This window comes from Saccoglossus kowalevskii, chromosome 17, assembly GCF_978046115.1.
Source record: "Saccoglossus kowalevskii chromosome 17, keSacKowa6.1, whole genome shotgun sequence".
NCBI lineage: Eukaryota > Metazoa > Hemichordata > Enteropneusta > Harrimaniidae > Saccoglossus > Saccoglossus kowalevskii.
In genome coordinates this window covers 23761668-23777931 of record NC_140657.1, presented here as the reverse complement: position 1 = coordinate 23777931, position 16264 = coordinate 23761668, and the positions used below count along the sequence as shown (strand labels likewise).

The 16264-nt window shown below is 36.6% G+C and overlaps 1 protein-coding gene across 1 annotated transcript in view; it reads right to left on the bottom strand.

Annotated features, from left to right (window-relative positions):
• Positions 1-11182, bottom strand: part of LOC102807148 (hemicentin-1-like) — a 57588-nt gene extending 46406 nt beyond the window's left edge. Inside the window, exon 1 of the mRNA XM_085492151.1 lies at positions 10590-11182. Within this exon, the coding sequence (XP_085348277.1) occupies positions 10590-10887 (298 nt within the window). The 5' untranslated portion in view covers positions 10888-11182. The remainder of the gene's footprint in view (positions 1-10589) is intronic.
• Between the last annotated feature and the right edge of the window lie 5082 nt (positions 11183-16264).

The following is a 16264-nucleotide window of genomic DNA, read 5'->3' as shown; positions in this document are numbered from 1 at the left end:
AAACATATTAACCACTGATATCATAGAACTCATAAAAAGTGTCAGATAATAAATAATTTCAAGCTCGAGCGTGAAAAATGAAGAAAACTGCTGGCATTTGAGTCCGTACTCCAGGAACGTTCGGGTTTTCCATTGTTATGCAAACGAACAACGAGGGATAACCCTCTGACAAACATTACTGTCCCACTGTACACGCTGACAGTTTACAAACAAGCTAATCCTTCAAGTGTCTCTGATAAGACATCTAAAACGGTTTTCATGGTGAAACAAAATGGCCGATGTTTGAAAAAAAATTGCTGTGTCAGAGTGCGACACTGAGTGGCAGATTTTTCTTTGCCTCGTCTGTCAACGCTTTTTTCTTTTCTTCGCCATTGCGTTAGAAAAAAAATGTATTAGTAAAATAGAATATTGACTTGGAAAATAAAACGATTTAAAAGAAAGTTGTGCAAAGTTACAGTACTCCTTTCGCACAACCTCACGCCCGCTTCCGCTTTCCAGTCACCTTTTTCTCTCGCTTTTGCGACCGCTTGTTGAATTCGACCAGGCAATTTCTGCTTTATTTTCGACCGCGCAAACCCCGAAATATCACCGCCCACCTGCTCGCTCGCGGGCATTTAAAATTCGGACTAACAGAATAATTTCCGAGGTTCACATTGTCTTATAATTGTCTTTCTGTTTTTTATAGATGTTGAACAGCTGACAAAAGTTCAAATACTTTTTGTTTTAACTATATATAATTATATGCACGCAACCTGACCCTTTGACCTCGATTTGGCTTGGACTGAATATTTTATTTTAAACAATATTCTGACGTAAAATACAAAATATTTCAACACAAGTACGACATGGTTTTCTGGGGTTTCTTTCCTGATTGTTAAGTCTTCGCAATGTGTTTTGTATAATTATTGTTGTTTTCCCCGATGCTGAAGGACCGTATAGCTAAATGGCAGTTACATGCATGAGCTGAGTGAAAGAAAATATTTCTAAGCCTAAAATAAAACCTAATATTACACCTCTTTGTGTATTTGTTAATTTTACATATGTTTGTCATGACAGTATGTTTGTAAATATCTAGAAAAATCTCGTCTTTCGTTGATAATTTCGATTGTTTGTTTGGAATGTTGATCCCCGTTGGTTTCTCCATACTGAGTTTAGGAAAGGCGTCGATCAACACCGTGACAATCATGGGGATCATGTCCGTAATTTGTGGGCTGAAACCCCAAATAATTAATCAAGTATTATTATTTTAATATATATTTTATTTCACATCGCAAAACTAAACCATGCCCAAAATAGAGCTAGAGTTGTTCGCGGTGAAACAACCGCATTGAAGACGATGCAACTTCAACTAGCCATTTCTTACCTTGAAATAAAAAAAATAAAAATTCGAAGAGCATCGGGGAAAATATTAATAATCATCCTTATCAATCGCTTGCTTTATTTTATTCGAATCCATGAAATTCACGATTTTTTTTTAACATTGTTGGCAACTTCCGCGCTAAAAAAGATTGAAAATGTGGGTGTGGTTATTTTGCAAAGTCCTGTTGATAATACGGACAAATATGGTTCTGTGACCCAGGTCGTGATCCGATCAGGTGACTCTCAGCCAATCAATGATGTTGTAACAAAGCATATTTGACGCTAATTGAAGGGTCGTTGTACAATCCAATCACCGGCGTCGATTCACATAGTTTTTTGTGCTGTGACAGGCTTCAAAATTATTCGCTGAAAAACATATATTTTGACAAACTGATGGAATTTGACCTTAGTTCAAAAAGAAAATACTAGGCTAAGATACATTAGAGTTCACGCGAATCAGTTTTCTCTGCAAGTTGTGAAATAAAGTAAACCAGAGTAACGTCGATGATTTTCAGCCCTGAAGGACTTCCGTGTGAATCCTGAGTTTTGAATTGTTCATCGACTGGCCACCAAATAGTTATGGCTATAACTAAATTTGACACGTTTTTCTTTTAAGCCCAATAAATTATTCATACATGTCAAGCTCTGTTCGATTTTTTCGGGGCATGTGGCCGTTCTTAGTCGAAAATATTTTTGTGGGAACACTTTTGTGGTACGTATACGATATAGACCGAGCTCATTTAATGATCGTGACTTAATTTTAAAAATTTAATGTCAAATTTTACCAGACGTGGACCAATGTGGATTCGGTATCGTTATTTTTGGAATTAATCACTAACATTTCCTCGTTTCTCTGCTCTGTCAACAGGAGTTACCTAGGCTTTTTTCACGTAACTGTCTCATTAAAATAAAAATAAAAATATTACATCTAGAACAAGCACCCAAAACACGTAACAAGAGGTCCCAGTTCAGTTGCTTTCACGATACAAGTGTCATACAACTACTAGATTTGAAGTGTCGTACAGAATTTAATAATAGTTAATACTAGTTGTATGTTCACACTCTACTATCAAAACCATTTCGACCACCCATGTGCCAGTTTTCAGTGTTTGGGCGAGCAATCAATGTTTTCAATGAGCGAGCGAGCGAAAAAAAAACGCGATTAAAATGCGGTCGGTTTCCAGTCGAACAAGACCGCGTGGTCGGAAATTAAGCGATAAGCGGTCGATGTAAAAGCGGAAGGTTGGGCGAAATGAGTACTGTAGGACCATGTTTCTCCGACGAAGTCTCGACTGACAATAATGCTGACAATGGACGTTAGATAAACACGCATTGTTTGCAACTGGAAGCTTATCTCCCGTTATATCAGAATCGTCAACAACAGAGTATACAGATAAGATGTTATCATTTAAACCTTTTCAAAGATAAACATTATGCAAATAATCCACGAAACGCCAGTTGCAGTCTTTTCTGCTAGTGTTTTAAAACACTAATTTGAGCAACGTTATTTTGCAATTTCGATCTTTTGTAAACCTGGGGTGATGTATCAAGGTCTAAAGTAACCGTTTTATCAATTTTTGAAAAATCAAGAAAAAAGTGAAAATTTCCCTTCTCGCTACCTTACATGTAAGCCAATTAAATAAATTGAACTAATAAATTGCATTAGAGCATCTTTCAGAAACAAGATCAAGTAAAATATATTCTTTATTACACTATAGAAACATACAGGAATTTACATTAAATTTAGAACTCACAAAATGTATTTTAAGTTTATCCTTTACATCACCAGTTCCCTCTTTTCATCACAAATTCACAAAACTGTCCTGTTAATAGTCTGCACATTCCTCCAGAAGTTGGGACAAAATTTGCCTAATTGTTTGAGTAAAACCTGAAAATTGACTAAACTTTTGCCTGTTGGTTCATTTCCAGAAATATTGAAGAATATAAAAAAAATGCACACAAATTTGGGCCAGAAAGTCTGGTGGTGAAAAGGTTAGAACTCACAAAATGTATTTTTGATATATTTACTATAGTCTGTTAAGGCAAGTGAGTTACTATTCAGTTGACGAATGGCAATTGCACTTGTCCCAGGCAATATAACTTAGCCTTAGTGTCAAGCCCTGGCAGCACAAATGAACCATGTATTTATTTTGACCATAGACACACTTGTCATTATTAGATCTCGCTAATAAAATATATAAGTGCAATAATTATTCAGAATAAAAATATTTATTATACATCTGTCATCGTAACGCAAAAAGTTACAGCCTGTCGTATTTTATGGGGTATTTTCATCCTACCATATTAGAAAATGCGAATTCCAAATATGGAATGATTACCCATGTAAGTGTCCTCTAATAATAAAAACAAACATGGCTGCCACCAGAGTTTGACCGGACTCCATACAAAGAAGTTCGCTGATTCTGCTCTAAACATTTTGAATTTCGGCATCTTGTGGTGTATCAATAGAGGAAAAGATGTATAATAATGACAAGTACCATAAGGTTATTACGGGAATACCTCAAAGTATGCACTCAGACAGTACGGTGCACATCGGTCGATACTCAAGCTGTACTGTCTTCGTGCATACTTTGAGGTATTCTTGTAATTACCAAACGCTTCAGCGTGGTATTAAGAGTTTGTTTTCAGGGGTGGGTGATACCAAGGTGGGAAATGGATGCACATATGGGGTTAATTCCTTGAATTGCAATATAGAGGGTTCAGGCTGAAATACAATATATAGTGTTTTCATGTTTCGTCTGATATTTCTGTGGTATTCTGCTGCTGTAAGTAATGCACGATTTGTTCCGAAATACAGTATATTGTGTGTATTCCAGGGTTATTCGTTTTTTGCTGAAAACACCCCTATTTTTTAGTGGCAGAGTTTGAATAGTCTCACTCCCACTGGGAAATCTGCATTGTTGCTTGAATGTGAGTTAATTAAACACATTTTCCAGACCGGCGAAAGAGTATGCAACAGCCAATTTTAACAGCCTGTCACGTGATTTTAGTCTGAATGTCAACATGAACAGGCTAGTCCATTTTACGCAGGAGTAATTGGGAGTAGAATATGTGAGGGATAGTATCAACAGAGATGTGTATAGTGAAAAGTAATATCTATCCTTCATTTACATCTCTGAGCATTTCTGTTTTAGTATATTGGTTTGAAAATGTTGAACTTGCATGATTTGCAATGTGTTTTTTTAATGGGACTCCCCTATTGATCGAATCCCGGGTTTGAACGAGAACGGCACACCACGTGATTCGTTTGAATACAATGCTGATGGCAAACATGCCGTGTTACTGCGGTACTCCACTGACGGGATGACTTACTGCATGCTACAACTTCGCTTGTGATGTTGCTTGTTAGCCATGGATTACATGAATCTTGATTACCAGTCAAATGTTGCTCATTTGACGTTGGTAATCTTTATTTGGAACTGAGTAACTTCCTGGTACTTCGTACTATGATAAAAATCAGTCAACATACATCAAGTTCTCACAATCGTAGTATTCCATGTGATGTACACCTAATATGCCAAAAATGTTGCTGAACGATTTGAACTGAATAAAAATAGCAGACGAAAATTTGTTTACAAAATAAAAATACTTCGGTTGCCAATGAAAACCGGTAAAAAACAAGCAATATGTTTTCGGCTGTTATCATGGAAGGGACATGAACGTGAAGCTAACGTCTGTTTATAACTAAAACCGGGCACCTGATACGAGGTTTGCAAAATAACATGGCAGTCATTAGAAGTCACTTTATTTTATTGTTAGGACGTATTCAACCGTTAAATGTATAATTTCCAATCGTTTTGCGATAGTATTTTCTAGATTGGAAGCAGCATTTACATTTTATTCAAAGTTCAAAGCTGCGTTGGGATTCCGTTGACAGTGGTAACAATGTCGGCGCCGGTGATCTCTTACCAGTGCGCAACGTAGCCAAAATAAAAGGCATGATCATTTGGGCACTGCTATTACAAGACTTTGGCTGTTGCCATGGTAGCGGTGGGTCAGGATTGTTTTTCCAATTAGTGATGGTACGACCTGCCTGTCAAGTATGAACCGTGACAAAATCAGCCAAGCCAAAAAAAAAATCACAGAAGAGTTAAAAAGCCATTCCTGCTGAACAGTTACTTTAACTTCGGGGTCAACTTTCTCATTAATGAAAAAAGATATCAAAAATTCAAATAGTAACTTTTTGCCCACACTCCAGCCGAGGACAATGAGCTATGTCTGAGGTGTTGTATCACAGGGAGTTGGACAAACTTGTGTATTTTAATAAATTATTGAATAATAAAATGTTATATAACTTTTCTTTTACCCCCCTCCCCTTCCTGGTATCTATTTCAAGTATTTTTGTCAGGTTCAAATCGTTCACCAGCATTTTTGGCATGTTAGATGTACATCACATAGAATACTAGGATTGGGAGAACTTAATGTTTGTTGACCACCTGGAATCTGAGTTTTATAAATCTTGAAGGGCTCTCGGAAGATCCACCCGCTGCCTGGACCCGCAGTAAAATCTCCGATTAATATGGAGCCGCAACCATCAACATCGATATACCATGAGGTTTCTGCTGGCGACGTTGCGGCGTTACTCAGTTCCAAATAAAGATTACCAACGCCAAATTAGCAAAATTTAACCGGTAACCAAGACTCAGTCTATCCACGACAAGCAAGCAACATCACAAACGAGGTTGTAGTGTGCAGCTCACGAGTCAGCGACGACCGATTTCAACGAAAGTCATTCCGTCAGTGGAGTACCGCAGTTGCACGGCATGTTTGCCAATGTACAGATCTGTGGAGGAACTTTTAACTTCAACATCAACCGTGTATCGTAGTCGCCCAGTTTAAGTTCTGGTTCTGTCGTGGTCCCAACTAAAGGGCGACAGTCGTCGTGTCGCGTCCTGTTCGATATGGGACTCACAGCGACGTATACAACGCGTGTAAAATACATTGTTTATTTACATGAAATTCGAACACACGCTGTGCTACGACCACCGCGCTTAAACCTCCACGAGTTATTTATTCGGACAATGACTTAAATTAGACGTCTGATTATTTCATTTTCACACGTACAGCGACACGCGTTCTACACTGACAAGCGTTACTAGGTCGCAGCACTGTCTTGGAGCATATTAATGGGCAATTGGGTTCCCCGATCTAAATTTCTATCCCGGTTTGTTGCACGTTCTTTTTTTAATATGAAATAATCAAATATGGGACATGTGTATAATAACAGAACCCCACACCCTCCCCGTGGCTTCGCTCGTGAAAGTACGGCAGCAGGATACACCGCATCACTCGTGAAAATAACTTCCATACGCAATGAAAGCCACGGGGAGGGTATCTGTCATAATACTTCATTATCACTGAAAACATTTTTCCCCTGAAATAAATTCCAGTGAATATGCCATTTCCCTCATACTATATTGAGACACAGCGCAGTGAAAATTAGATTCACATGTAATGCTTGAAAACATGTCAGCAAAAATAAATTAAGTGAAATTCTACGTGACTTCATAATAGTTGGAAATGAACACATTACACCCGACCCTACCACTCCATATACAATGTAAACTACACCCCAAAACATCCTTTCACCCACAGTTACTACCGTGTTTCACCAGTGTATTCTATTTGACGTCAGAAGAAATTGAAATAAACAAATTAATTATAATTTCAGCCTCTAGTTGACCACTGATTAAATAAACTACCTCGTCTTTATGTCAACTTGCAGTTATTCGTTGCCTACATCAGTGACTTCAAAATATATGTTTCAATCCCAGGAATTTCACTCGCTGTTAATTGCATGGGAGTGGCAGTCTTTAATGAATTTCTATTGTCATGTCAATTTCTTGCGATTACTCGAACATTAAGCTGTAACCACATACCGCCTAGGTGCTGTAATTAAATCTTGGTGTAAGCACCATATGAACTATGAACAATGCATGTGAAGCCAGCTGTGGGGTATATTCAATCCTATAGATTTCTCATTGTTTGGTAACTATTTGCTGCAAATGCAACAAAAATCAATATAAAAAATATTACCCACACAGTATTCTACAGGTTACTTGTAACCTTATAGTACTTGCTCTGACAGAATCACACTGATGAATTAAATTAATGACATGCGTTCTAATGCATTCATGCGCAAGAAATGGACATATGTACATCATTATCTTAAATTAGAGGCATGTTAAGAACAACTTGTTGTCAGAAAGGGTAGTGCGATCCCTGACATAACCACATTTATTATCAATAGAGCAAATCCACAAAATAATCCCATTTATAGTCTGCACTTTCGTTTAGAAGATTGGGGAAAAAAGGCCAAATTTTTTGAGTAAAAACTGAAAATTAACTCAAATTTTGTATGTTGGCTCCAAAATTTAGGGTTCATTTCAAGAAATATTGAAGAATATAAGAAAAAAGTACAGACACATTTGGGCGAGAAAGTCTAGTGGTGAAAAGGTTAGGTATGTGTTTTAAAAACAAAAAGATGTGTTTCTTGTGTAAACGATGTGTTGATACGATTTTTTTTTATTTTTATATGAAACAGAAAAAAGTTGATCTGTATATGTATGAACAAGATATTACACCCCCAATGGCAGACATTCTTCCTTTTCTTTTCTTTGTTTCAAATCAAAAACAAGCCACCTAAACAAAACAAATTTGATAAATGTTCTATACAACTATTTATAAGCTATTTGTCATGTTTAGTGTTACCATAATACTGTAAATTACTATATTTTAGCTGGAATTAATTTTCGCTGAAATGAAATTTTTGGTGTTTTGTATGGAATTAATTATTTATTTTCACTGATAATTGACAAGTTGAATGTAAAATATAGGAAAAAGGTATTTTATTTTCACTGAATCATTTCTTCAGCGAAAATAGTGAAAATTAATTCCAAGCGAAAATAAAGTATTTTACAGTACCAGGTAAGAGGCAAAAACAATTTGCCACAAACCCATTCCAACGATTTTTATAAATAATAATAATTTCAAACTGAAACTGAAACAAGAAGTTTCTATGTCCGATGAAATAAGATGGAACATTTTCAAATTACGTCATTGTGTTCATTGATTAGGTGGTTAGATTCAACAGCCATTTAAACTTTTATAAAAATCTAGAGAAAGGGTATGTAGTACCGCACACTACTGTTTTTCTCAAAAACATTAAAATAATAATATTTTGTTAACAATATCTATATTATAGAAAAATGTATCAACATTACAAGCAGTCACAAAAAGTTTATAGAGATATGAAGGCAGTGGTCATCACGCAGTGCACATCTAAATCTTTTGTAAACATTCGTGTTCTCATGTTGTATATGCCATGTGGGACCCAACAACAGTCCTCCTGACTACCCGTGTGAAAATATTTTTAAAAAACATTAGAGTTGAGTGTCTTAACTTTTGATCTTACTTCTTAAACAACCATCATAACATTTATAGAAATTTACATACGTCCTAATAATAAGCTTCTATTGGCTAGAGAAGCCGTTTGGCAATGTCCAGCACCAACACCCAGCAACACCCCCACCCCACCCCCACCCCGTGAGTATCAATTTTTGACAGATACATTGCCATGCATCTGTTAACACCTTGTGATTGGTTACTGTGAAATATGTTATTCTAGCTGGATAATTTTTTCTGAAAAGACTTATTTTGTATGGAATTTATTTTCACTGATTTTTGACGAGTTGAATGTTAAATAAAGGAAAAAAGATGCACTCGCTGGATTTTATTTTCACTGAATCATTCCTTCAGCGAAAACAGCAAAAATTAATTCCATGCGAAAGTAAAGTATTTTACAGTATATCTTTTTCATTTAAAATCAGATGCATATCAGCTGTATAGAATTCCGTTTCGCATAACCAGTAGTAAACCAGCCAATGATAAAAGAGAGCCTGCCACGAATTGTGGGTAATGGATTCCATAACCGATAAAAGCGTATACTTTACATTTGAAACTAAAACGTTCATAAAAGAACATTCATGTCTTTAAGAAATGGAGTGTATGATGATCTAATTAATATGCATGTATGTGAAATGATTTGCATAATTATATTACCCACAAGCCATTGTTAATAAATAGTGCCACATATGGCTACAGTAAACAAAGAGGCTCACTACTACTAACTGATCAAAATAGCACAAATTAAAAAAAGTTTGTTAACTTATTTAAACTATGTTTCATATTGATACCAATTGCAAGCAATGATTTATTTTAAACAGTGATTTAATATTTCCTGTGAACTTAGATTTTATCTAAATGATAAGCCCTCCTCATGTTTTTTTTTCTACAATAAATCACAGAGGAACAATAGACCAATTGTTTTTAGCAGTGTTGTTTTTTGTTCAAAACTCAGCTGAAACACTTCAAATTCTATGTGCTTTTTGCTTCAAGCACTTGGGTACTTGGGTACTTGTGGACATTTTTGAGGACGCAAGTAGTAGTTCCTGGTGCCAAAACACTTTTTTTTTCTGGAGAAATGACAAAACAGATACTACATATTTTAGTTCCAAAAGAAATCAGTGAGTATATAATACTGCTGCAAACCAATTTTCTTTGACTAATTCGGTGTCAACACTTTAGTATCATTTGGGGGGTGCAGGGTCCGGAACAATTGGATGATCAAAATTGTTTTCACACCAGATGAGATACAGAATTTTTGTTGTGAATGGTGTGCAAAATATCCCCTTAAAACTGATAAGGGCCCACGATTTGAACTAAAATGGAGTGGGTAGAAAATTCAGCTGCTATTTTATGTTTATGTTTAAAAGTCATTCAGTACAACAAAACGGTGTACGGAAATACGTATACCACAATATTGAGCAAAAAAATGTGTAAACAACACGTTCTGGATAGATGTGTACGTGAAAATACCCCCTTCTCGATTTCAAATAGACAAACCCTTAATCTGTTTCAAGTTACAGGGAAGCTAGTTTTCGGAGTTGTCCTTTGCAAAATAATTTAAAAGAAACTGAAAAAGTTCAACATGCGGAGAAAAAAAAAACGAACTTTACAAGAAATAGATAACAAAACAATACTGACCAGGGACCCGAGGCAATTCGAGTTGCCTTCGTGATCGGGGACTGTTCGGAATAAAAATACAGTCTGCGGAGAATCATTTGACATCACGGTAAAAAGTCAAATCTAATATATAATCAAAAATGATATACATCTGAATAATAACAGAAAAGATAAATAACACAAACCTGGGTCATGGAAGGGTACCAATGCATAGTTATACAGTGGACGTTCACGTTTAGACAAAGTAATCGCCAGAATCTTGGCAGCACCTTCGATGACTTGAACCAAATCATCGTACATAGAGCCTGTCACATCGAACACAAATGCCAACGTCGAAGAGCCTTGCGGTATTAAGTCCTCTGTTTCGGATTCAACGGCAATGTCATCCCTCACATGTTGCGAGTCGACAAACAAGTTCGATGTAGTCAGGAAAATTATTAAAAAAAGCTGCACAGTGAAGTTTAGTGGGAGTCTGGGCCACATTGTTCGGCGAGTGCTGAATAAATATACAATAGAAGGAAACGAACTAGCTGCGCTTCTTATAATTCAGTCATCGGTGTAAAACTTCGTTGCGGTCCCAATGAATGAAATATGTCAAGCTTAGTACTCGAGTCTGCAATCAAAAAATCAATAACTTCGATCATATCACTGCATATTATCAATAGGCTTAGGTTATTTCTTGGTTTGGTCGTTCACTCGCAAAGTGCGAGCTGTGAAGTTGAACACAGTCGACCGTCAGACTGACCGGAATCACAGCTACCAACTCACTGTCTAATTCGCATACAAGTGGATATACCAGCGGTATGCAGATTATATGCTCAGTCTATATTTTAATCGACTTCCTGTTCCCAGGGCTGCTTCGGTCGCTGAGCTCATCTGGCGGGTGGCGTTCGGCATTTCCGATGTGAAACTTTTGCTTGCTTTCCTGTTGCGATTTCAACTATTAACATTTATTGAGAATATAAATAATAGCTATGTGTTGACGTCTGTGTGTTTAACGAGGGGAATTATGATGGACGTGTTTAGTTTCGAATTCACCCTGGGTCACGGTCTCCACCCAGTATTTTTTTCACGGAAGCCTCTAAACCAAATTACAGGTTAAATGGCCAAACCAACAGAAAAATAATTCTAAACAATATTTGTCAACTGGCGCTAGTGAAAATAACGCTGACAATGTCAGCTGTTGAACATCATGATTAAAATAAAACAACAATTCAAAACAGTAAGTCATAACAAATAGCAAATTCTAATTTTGAAAAGTTGGCAGTTGTATTTGTAATATTCTCAGCGAAATAAAGGTATTCCTTTCATTTTTATAAATATTTATGTATTTCAATGGCGATTGATTCTTGGCGACCAATCACTAAGCACAAAGCGCAGTGACGTCATTTGAAAACTTTCCATAGTTATTCAATCGGCCAATGGAAACCTCTCGTTTCAGTTCGAATTGTGAAATTTATAAATATTTATAAAGATGATGGAATGCCTTTGTTGTGCTGAGAGTACATTTCAGTGACTATTTTGGTTGTAGTTTTAAATTTTTACTAATTTATAACACAGATTTCAATAAAAACAATTATAACAGATAATATCAAAATAATCATTTTTTTTATACACAATTATATCTTTTCCGGTATTATAGTATATTGATGCATACGAGTAAATACTACCTTCGACACACATAATCAGATGATTTTTAGCATTGTATTAACGTGTTTGTGCAAACCAATTTTAAAAGAAACCTTTTATACACGCGTCTCTATTTCAAAATATCTATTTAAAAATGTAAGCTCACAGAATATGGGAAATTGAACGTGTGCGATATCCGATGATTTTTAAGAAAGGAGTTCAAGTTTATCACCCGCTGGAATTGTCGTGATTATGACTTTGTCAATTTGGTGCTATTTAAAAAGTTGCATATTTCGCATAGTAGTGTAAAATACTTTATTTTAGCTGGAATTAATTTTCGCTGAAAAGACTTTTTGGATGTTTTGTATGGAATTTATTTTCACAATTTTTTTACGAGTTGAATGTAAAATATAGGAAAAAGGATATATTCGCCTGATTTTATTTTCACTGAATCGTTCTCTCGGCGAGTGCACTCATTCGAGTGCAATGTTCTCTCTTGCTCAGTGTTGATATATTTCTATCACTTACATATCTTCTCAGAATTTCCAATCTCTGATCAATCGCTTAAGGGTGTGTGCAACAAACAAACAAACGCCAACAAACAATGATTCCATACAATATTATTCCATACAATATTAGTTTCAATAAAAGTAACATAAGCACTGAACGACCTTCACAGATACAGTTCAAGGAATGTTATACTTTTAATGGATTAATTGAAAAGTCGTGTCACGCTGCAGATAAGACAAGTATTTTAAGAGTTTGGGTGGAAATGTAGGAATTCCTCGTGATTGGACGGCTTCTACGAGACTTGATAGCAACGATACCGAAAATAAGGACGTAAATCATCGATCGTATAAATAAAGAAAGACTTTTTTGTGTGTGCACGGTTGTTTGGGTAGAACACGTTTTTTGTATTATCTGAGATGCGATCGCCGATTTTAGAAGTTTACGATAAGGCCAATCGTCGCGCTGCGTCCTGTTCGTTTTGTTATGGATCCCGTGCGTCATAAACAACACGTGTAAGGCACAGTGTTTGCGCGATATTTGGACACGCACTACACGACGACTCAAATCACGTGATGGAATGCTGCAACTTGGGAGATATAATTACTTATGATTATTGGTAAACGTCAACTGCTCGATAACGTCACAATATAACGTAGAGGATCTCGGGGTTTCGAGGTGTCATGTCGTTGTAAAATACTGCCGTAAATATCACTCGGGGCCATCCCACGACAGCGGAAGAGCACATTACCGAGCATATTACTCGATTGCGGCATTGGCTGTCCCTTTTGGCGCCATCATTGTTCCAGCCACAATGTTGTTGTTGTAACATTTTGACTATTTTAAAGTTTTTTTCGATTTTTTTGTTGGATCAGTTTGGACCACATGGACATAATTTTATAGTAGGTACAGGTTTTGAATAAATGTTGGGGGAAATCTGTGAAAACTGTAACATTTTATTTTGTGAACGATGACGTTAGTTGACTTTTGAAACGCGGGAGGAGATAAAAAAAATGACCCCTAAAACTGAAATCATGGAGGTTTTTCTTGGAACTTCTCGTCCTATCTGATGTTTGTTAAGTGGAAGTTCAGTGTGAAAATGTATTGAAAATCCGAGTTAGAAATTTGATTGAAATGAAAAAGTATTTTATCAGTGTTCTATGGACATCTAGGAATGACAATTTTGTGCGATATCTAAATTAAATAAATAAACAATGTATTTTACATACGTATCACAGGGAGCCCAGGAACTATGATCAACTGTACGCAGTCCCTATGAGGGATGGGGTATCGGCTGGTATCTAGTGTAAGAAATATACAAGAGATGAAGGTTCTAGCCAGCTCAAATTTTGTAAATTTTGAAGAAGAAAAACAGTCAATCAGAATGAAAAAATACCAGCTTGAAGAATATTGGTTGCTCTTTCAAATTTCCCCAAAGCCATATCTATATTTTACCGATATCTGCAGAATAAATCAAGAAAACTACACAAATTGACTTCATTTATGAATAATTAATGATTGCCCCGAAAGCACGGCACAGTTGGTGGCGTGCGCGTGGCCTGTTCAGAATTTGTCAAGAACCAATCACAATTCGGAAAAAATAGAAAACAGCCTTATTTACATATGTGTCATTTTCATCTAAATAAGTGGTTAACTTTTCAAGGAAATTATTCGATGAAGTGGGAATCAATTTTCCACAGAACAGTCTATTTTTTTCGAAAGAATGACAAGAATGTACGTAATACAAACGCTGCCATAGGGAACGCCCTTACAGCGCCAACGTGAAATCGCGTTCTCTACCGGCGTATAGCGCGTAGCAACGCGTATCGCGCCAGGAAGTTCTTTTATTAGGTTTTGTTGTCAGGCAGAGAAGATATATTAGTGTCATTTAGTGCACATTATTTTAATTATTTAGTAGTTTTTATTTTAAAAAAACAGAATAAACAAACTGCTGACTAATACTAAAACGATTGAAGCTGAGGGGTGTCACCTTTGCACGCAAGGGAATTATTAGTCCCGAGCACAGTCAGCTGGCGCACACGTGATAATAAAATAAATACGATATTTACTTTATGGGGGCCGCCATCTTGAATGACGCATAAAACTAAATAAGAGACAACACCTAATTACGCGAAGAACATAGAACACTAAGTCGGGGTATTTGAAACCGAAATTGTCATCTAAGCGTTAGGCCGTCGCTGATTGGCTGCTGTGCTGGAATGCCAATTTTTAGTTTCAAATACCCCGACTTAGTGTTCTATGTTCTTCGCGTAATTAGGTGTTCGTATGCAAGGGATTTTTCCACACAAAAACAACGAATTCGGCCGAATTTTGTTATCGGTTGGCTTAATATAACCCCAACGGACCGTATTTTTGTGAAAGATTGGTATTTTTGTCCTGATTTGTAGGAATCTGAAAAACGCGTTTCACAACTTGTCTCTTATTTAGTTTTGTGCGTCATTCAAGATGGCGGCCCCCATATAGTAAATATCGTATTTATTTTATTATCACGTGTGCGCCAGCTGACTGTGGTCCCGAGCAACGATAACGACGTACAATAAAACGCAAATGCTCATGGGTAGACGCTTGTTTGTAAACAACGACACGCTATGACCACTGGCACACGCGCAGGTGATGACTTTCCCGCTTTAATTATAGCCTGATTTTGACACGAAGTAGCATAATTGTAATATGCGCTAAAATATAACAAATAAGGATACATACATTTAGAAATCTGATCAATTACTACCCTGGCAGCATTCCCGGTTCAGTATTGTAAACCGTAATATGTTTCCTGGAAATCAAGATCACTGTGTTTTTAATGGCTATTTCCATGTACATGCATATCTGCTTCAGTTACCGATTTTATAGAACCGATGACTTGCTTCTAGGATCAGCTGGCTGTTGTTCACATTTGAAATGCATGGTCACCCGATTCAATACATTGGCAGTAAAACCAACCATTACATGGGCCATTACGTGTGCATCGCTGGTGATCAGACTTGAGAAGCAATTCCAAAAGAAACATTTTTAATGGACTGCAGATGTGTATTCCTAGCTATAGGCTGTAGATGCTTCGAACGAGCTAAGAAACAGACCATTCATTGACAAGTTATTATTGTTGGGTAAAAGAAGAAATGTGGGCGTTAAAGGACGGTGGTCGTCGCGCAGCGCGTGTTCGAATTTTATGTAAACAAACAATGTATTTTACACGCGTTGTGTACGTCGCTATGCGTCCCATATAGAACAGGACGCGAAAAAATATTTAGGAATACATGTATTCTGGTGGTCATTTGAGCAAAGATGGCGACTTTGACTGTTACAAACTGAGACGTTACCAAAGTTTAAAATAGGTAATTTCTTTGGTTATTGGAAAGTATCAAAAGATCTTGGAGTCGCCAGCGGTAATTAGCACACGTTGAACCCAGGTCAAAACTCGTACTCGTTATTTTTTATTAGAAGAGCGCGTGAATATTAATGTTTATCAACACAGATATCGTACATGCGTGGCGCGATAGCCACCGACCTTTAAGGTCCAATCTATCTGACAGGTTGTCCCGTGGAATACTTCATTTGGCTATTTCGTGAATTATTTTAAAAAATCTTTATTTCTAGCCACTCCTGAAGGTATTTACTAATAATTCCATAAGATTACTTGAATATCATAGTTGCGAAATGTTTGTGTGACTCTTATTTGCCCAACCATTTTTTTGTGATTCCTAAC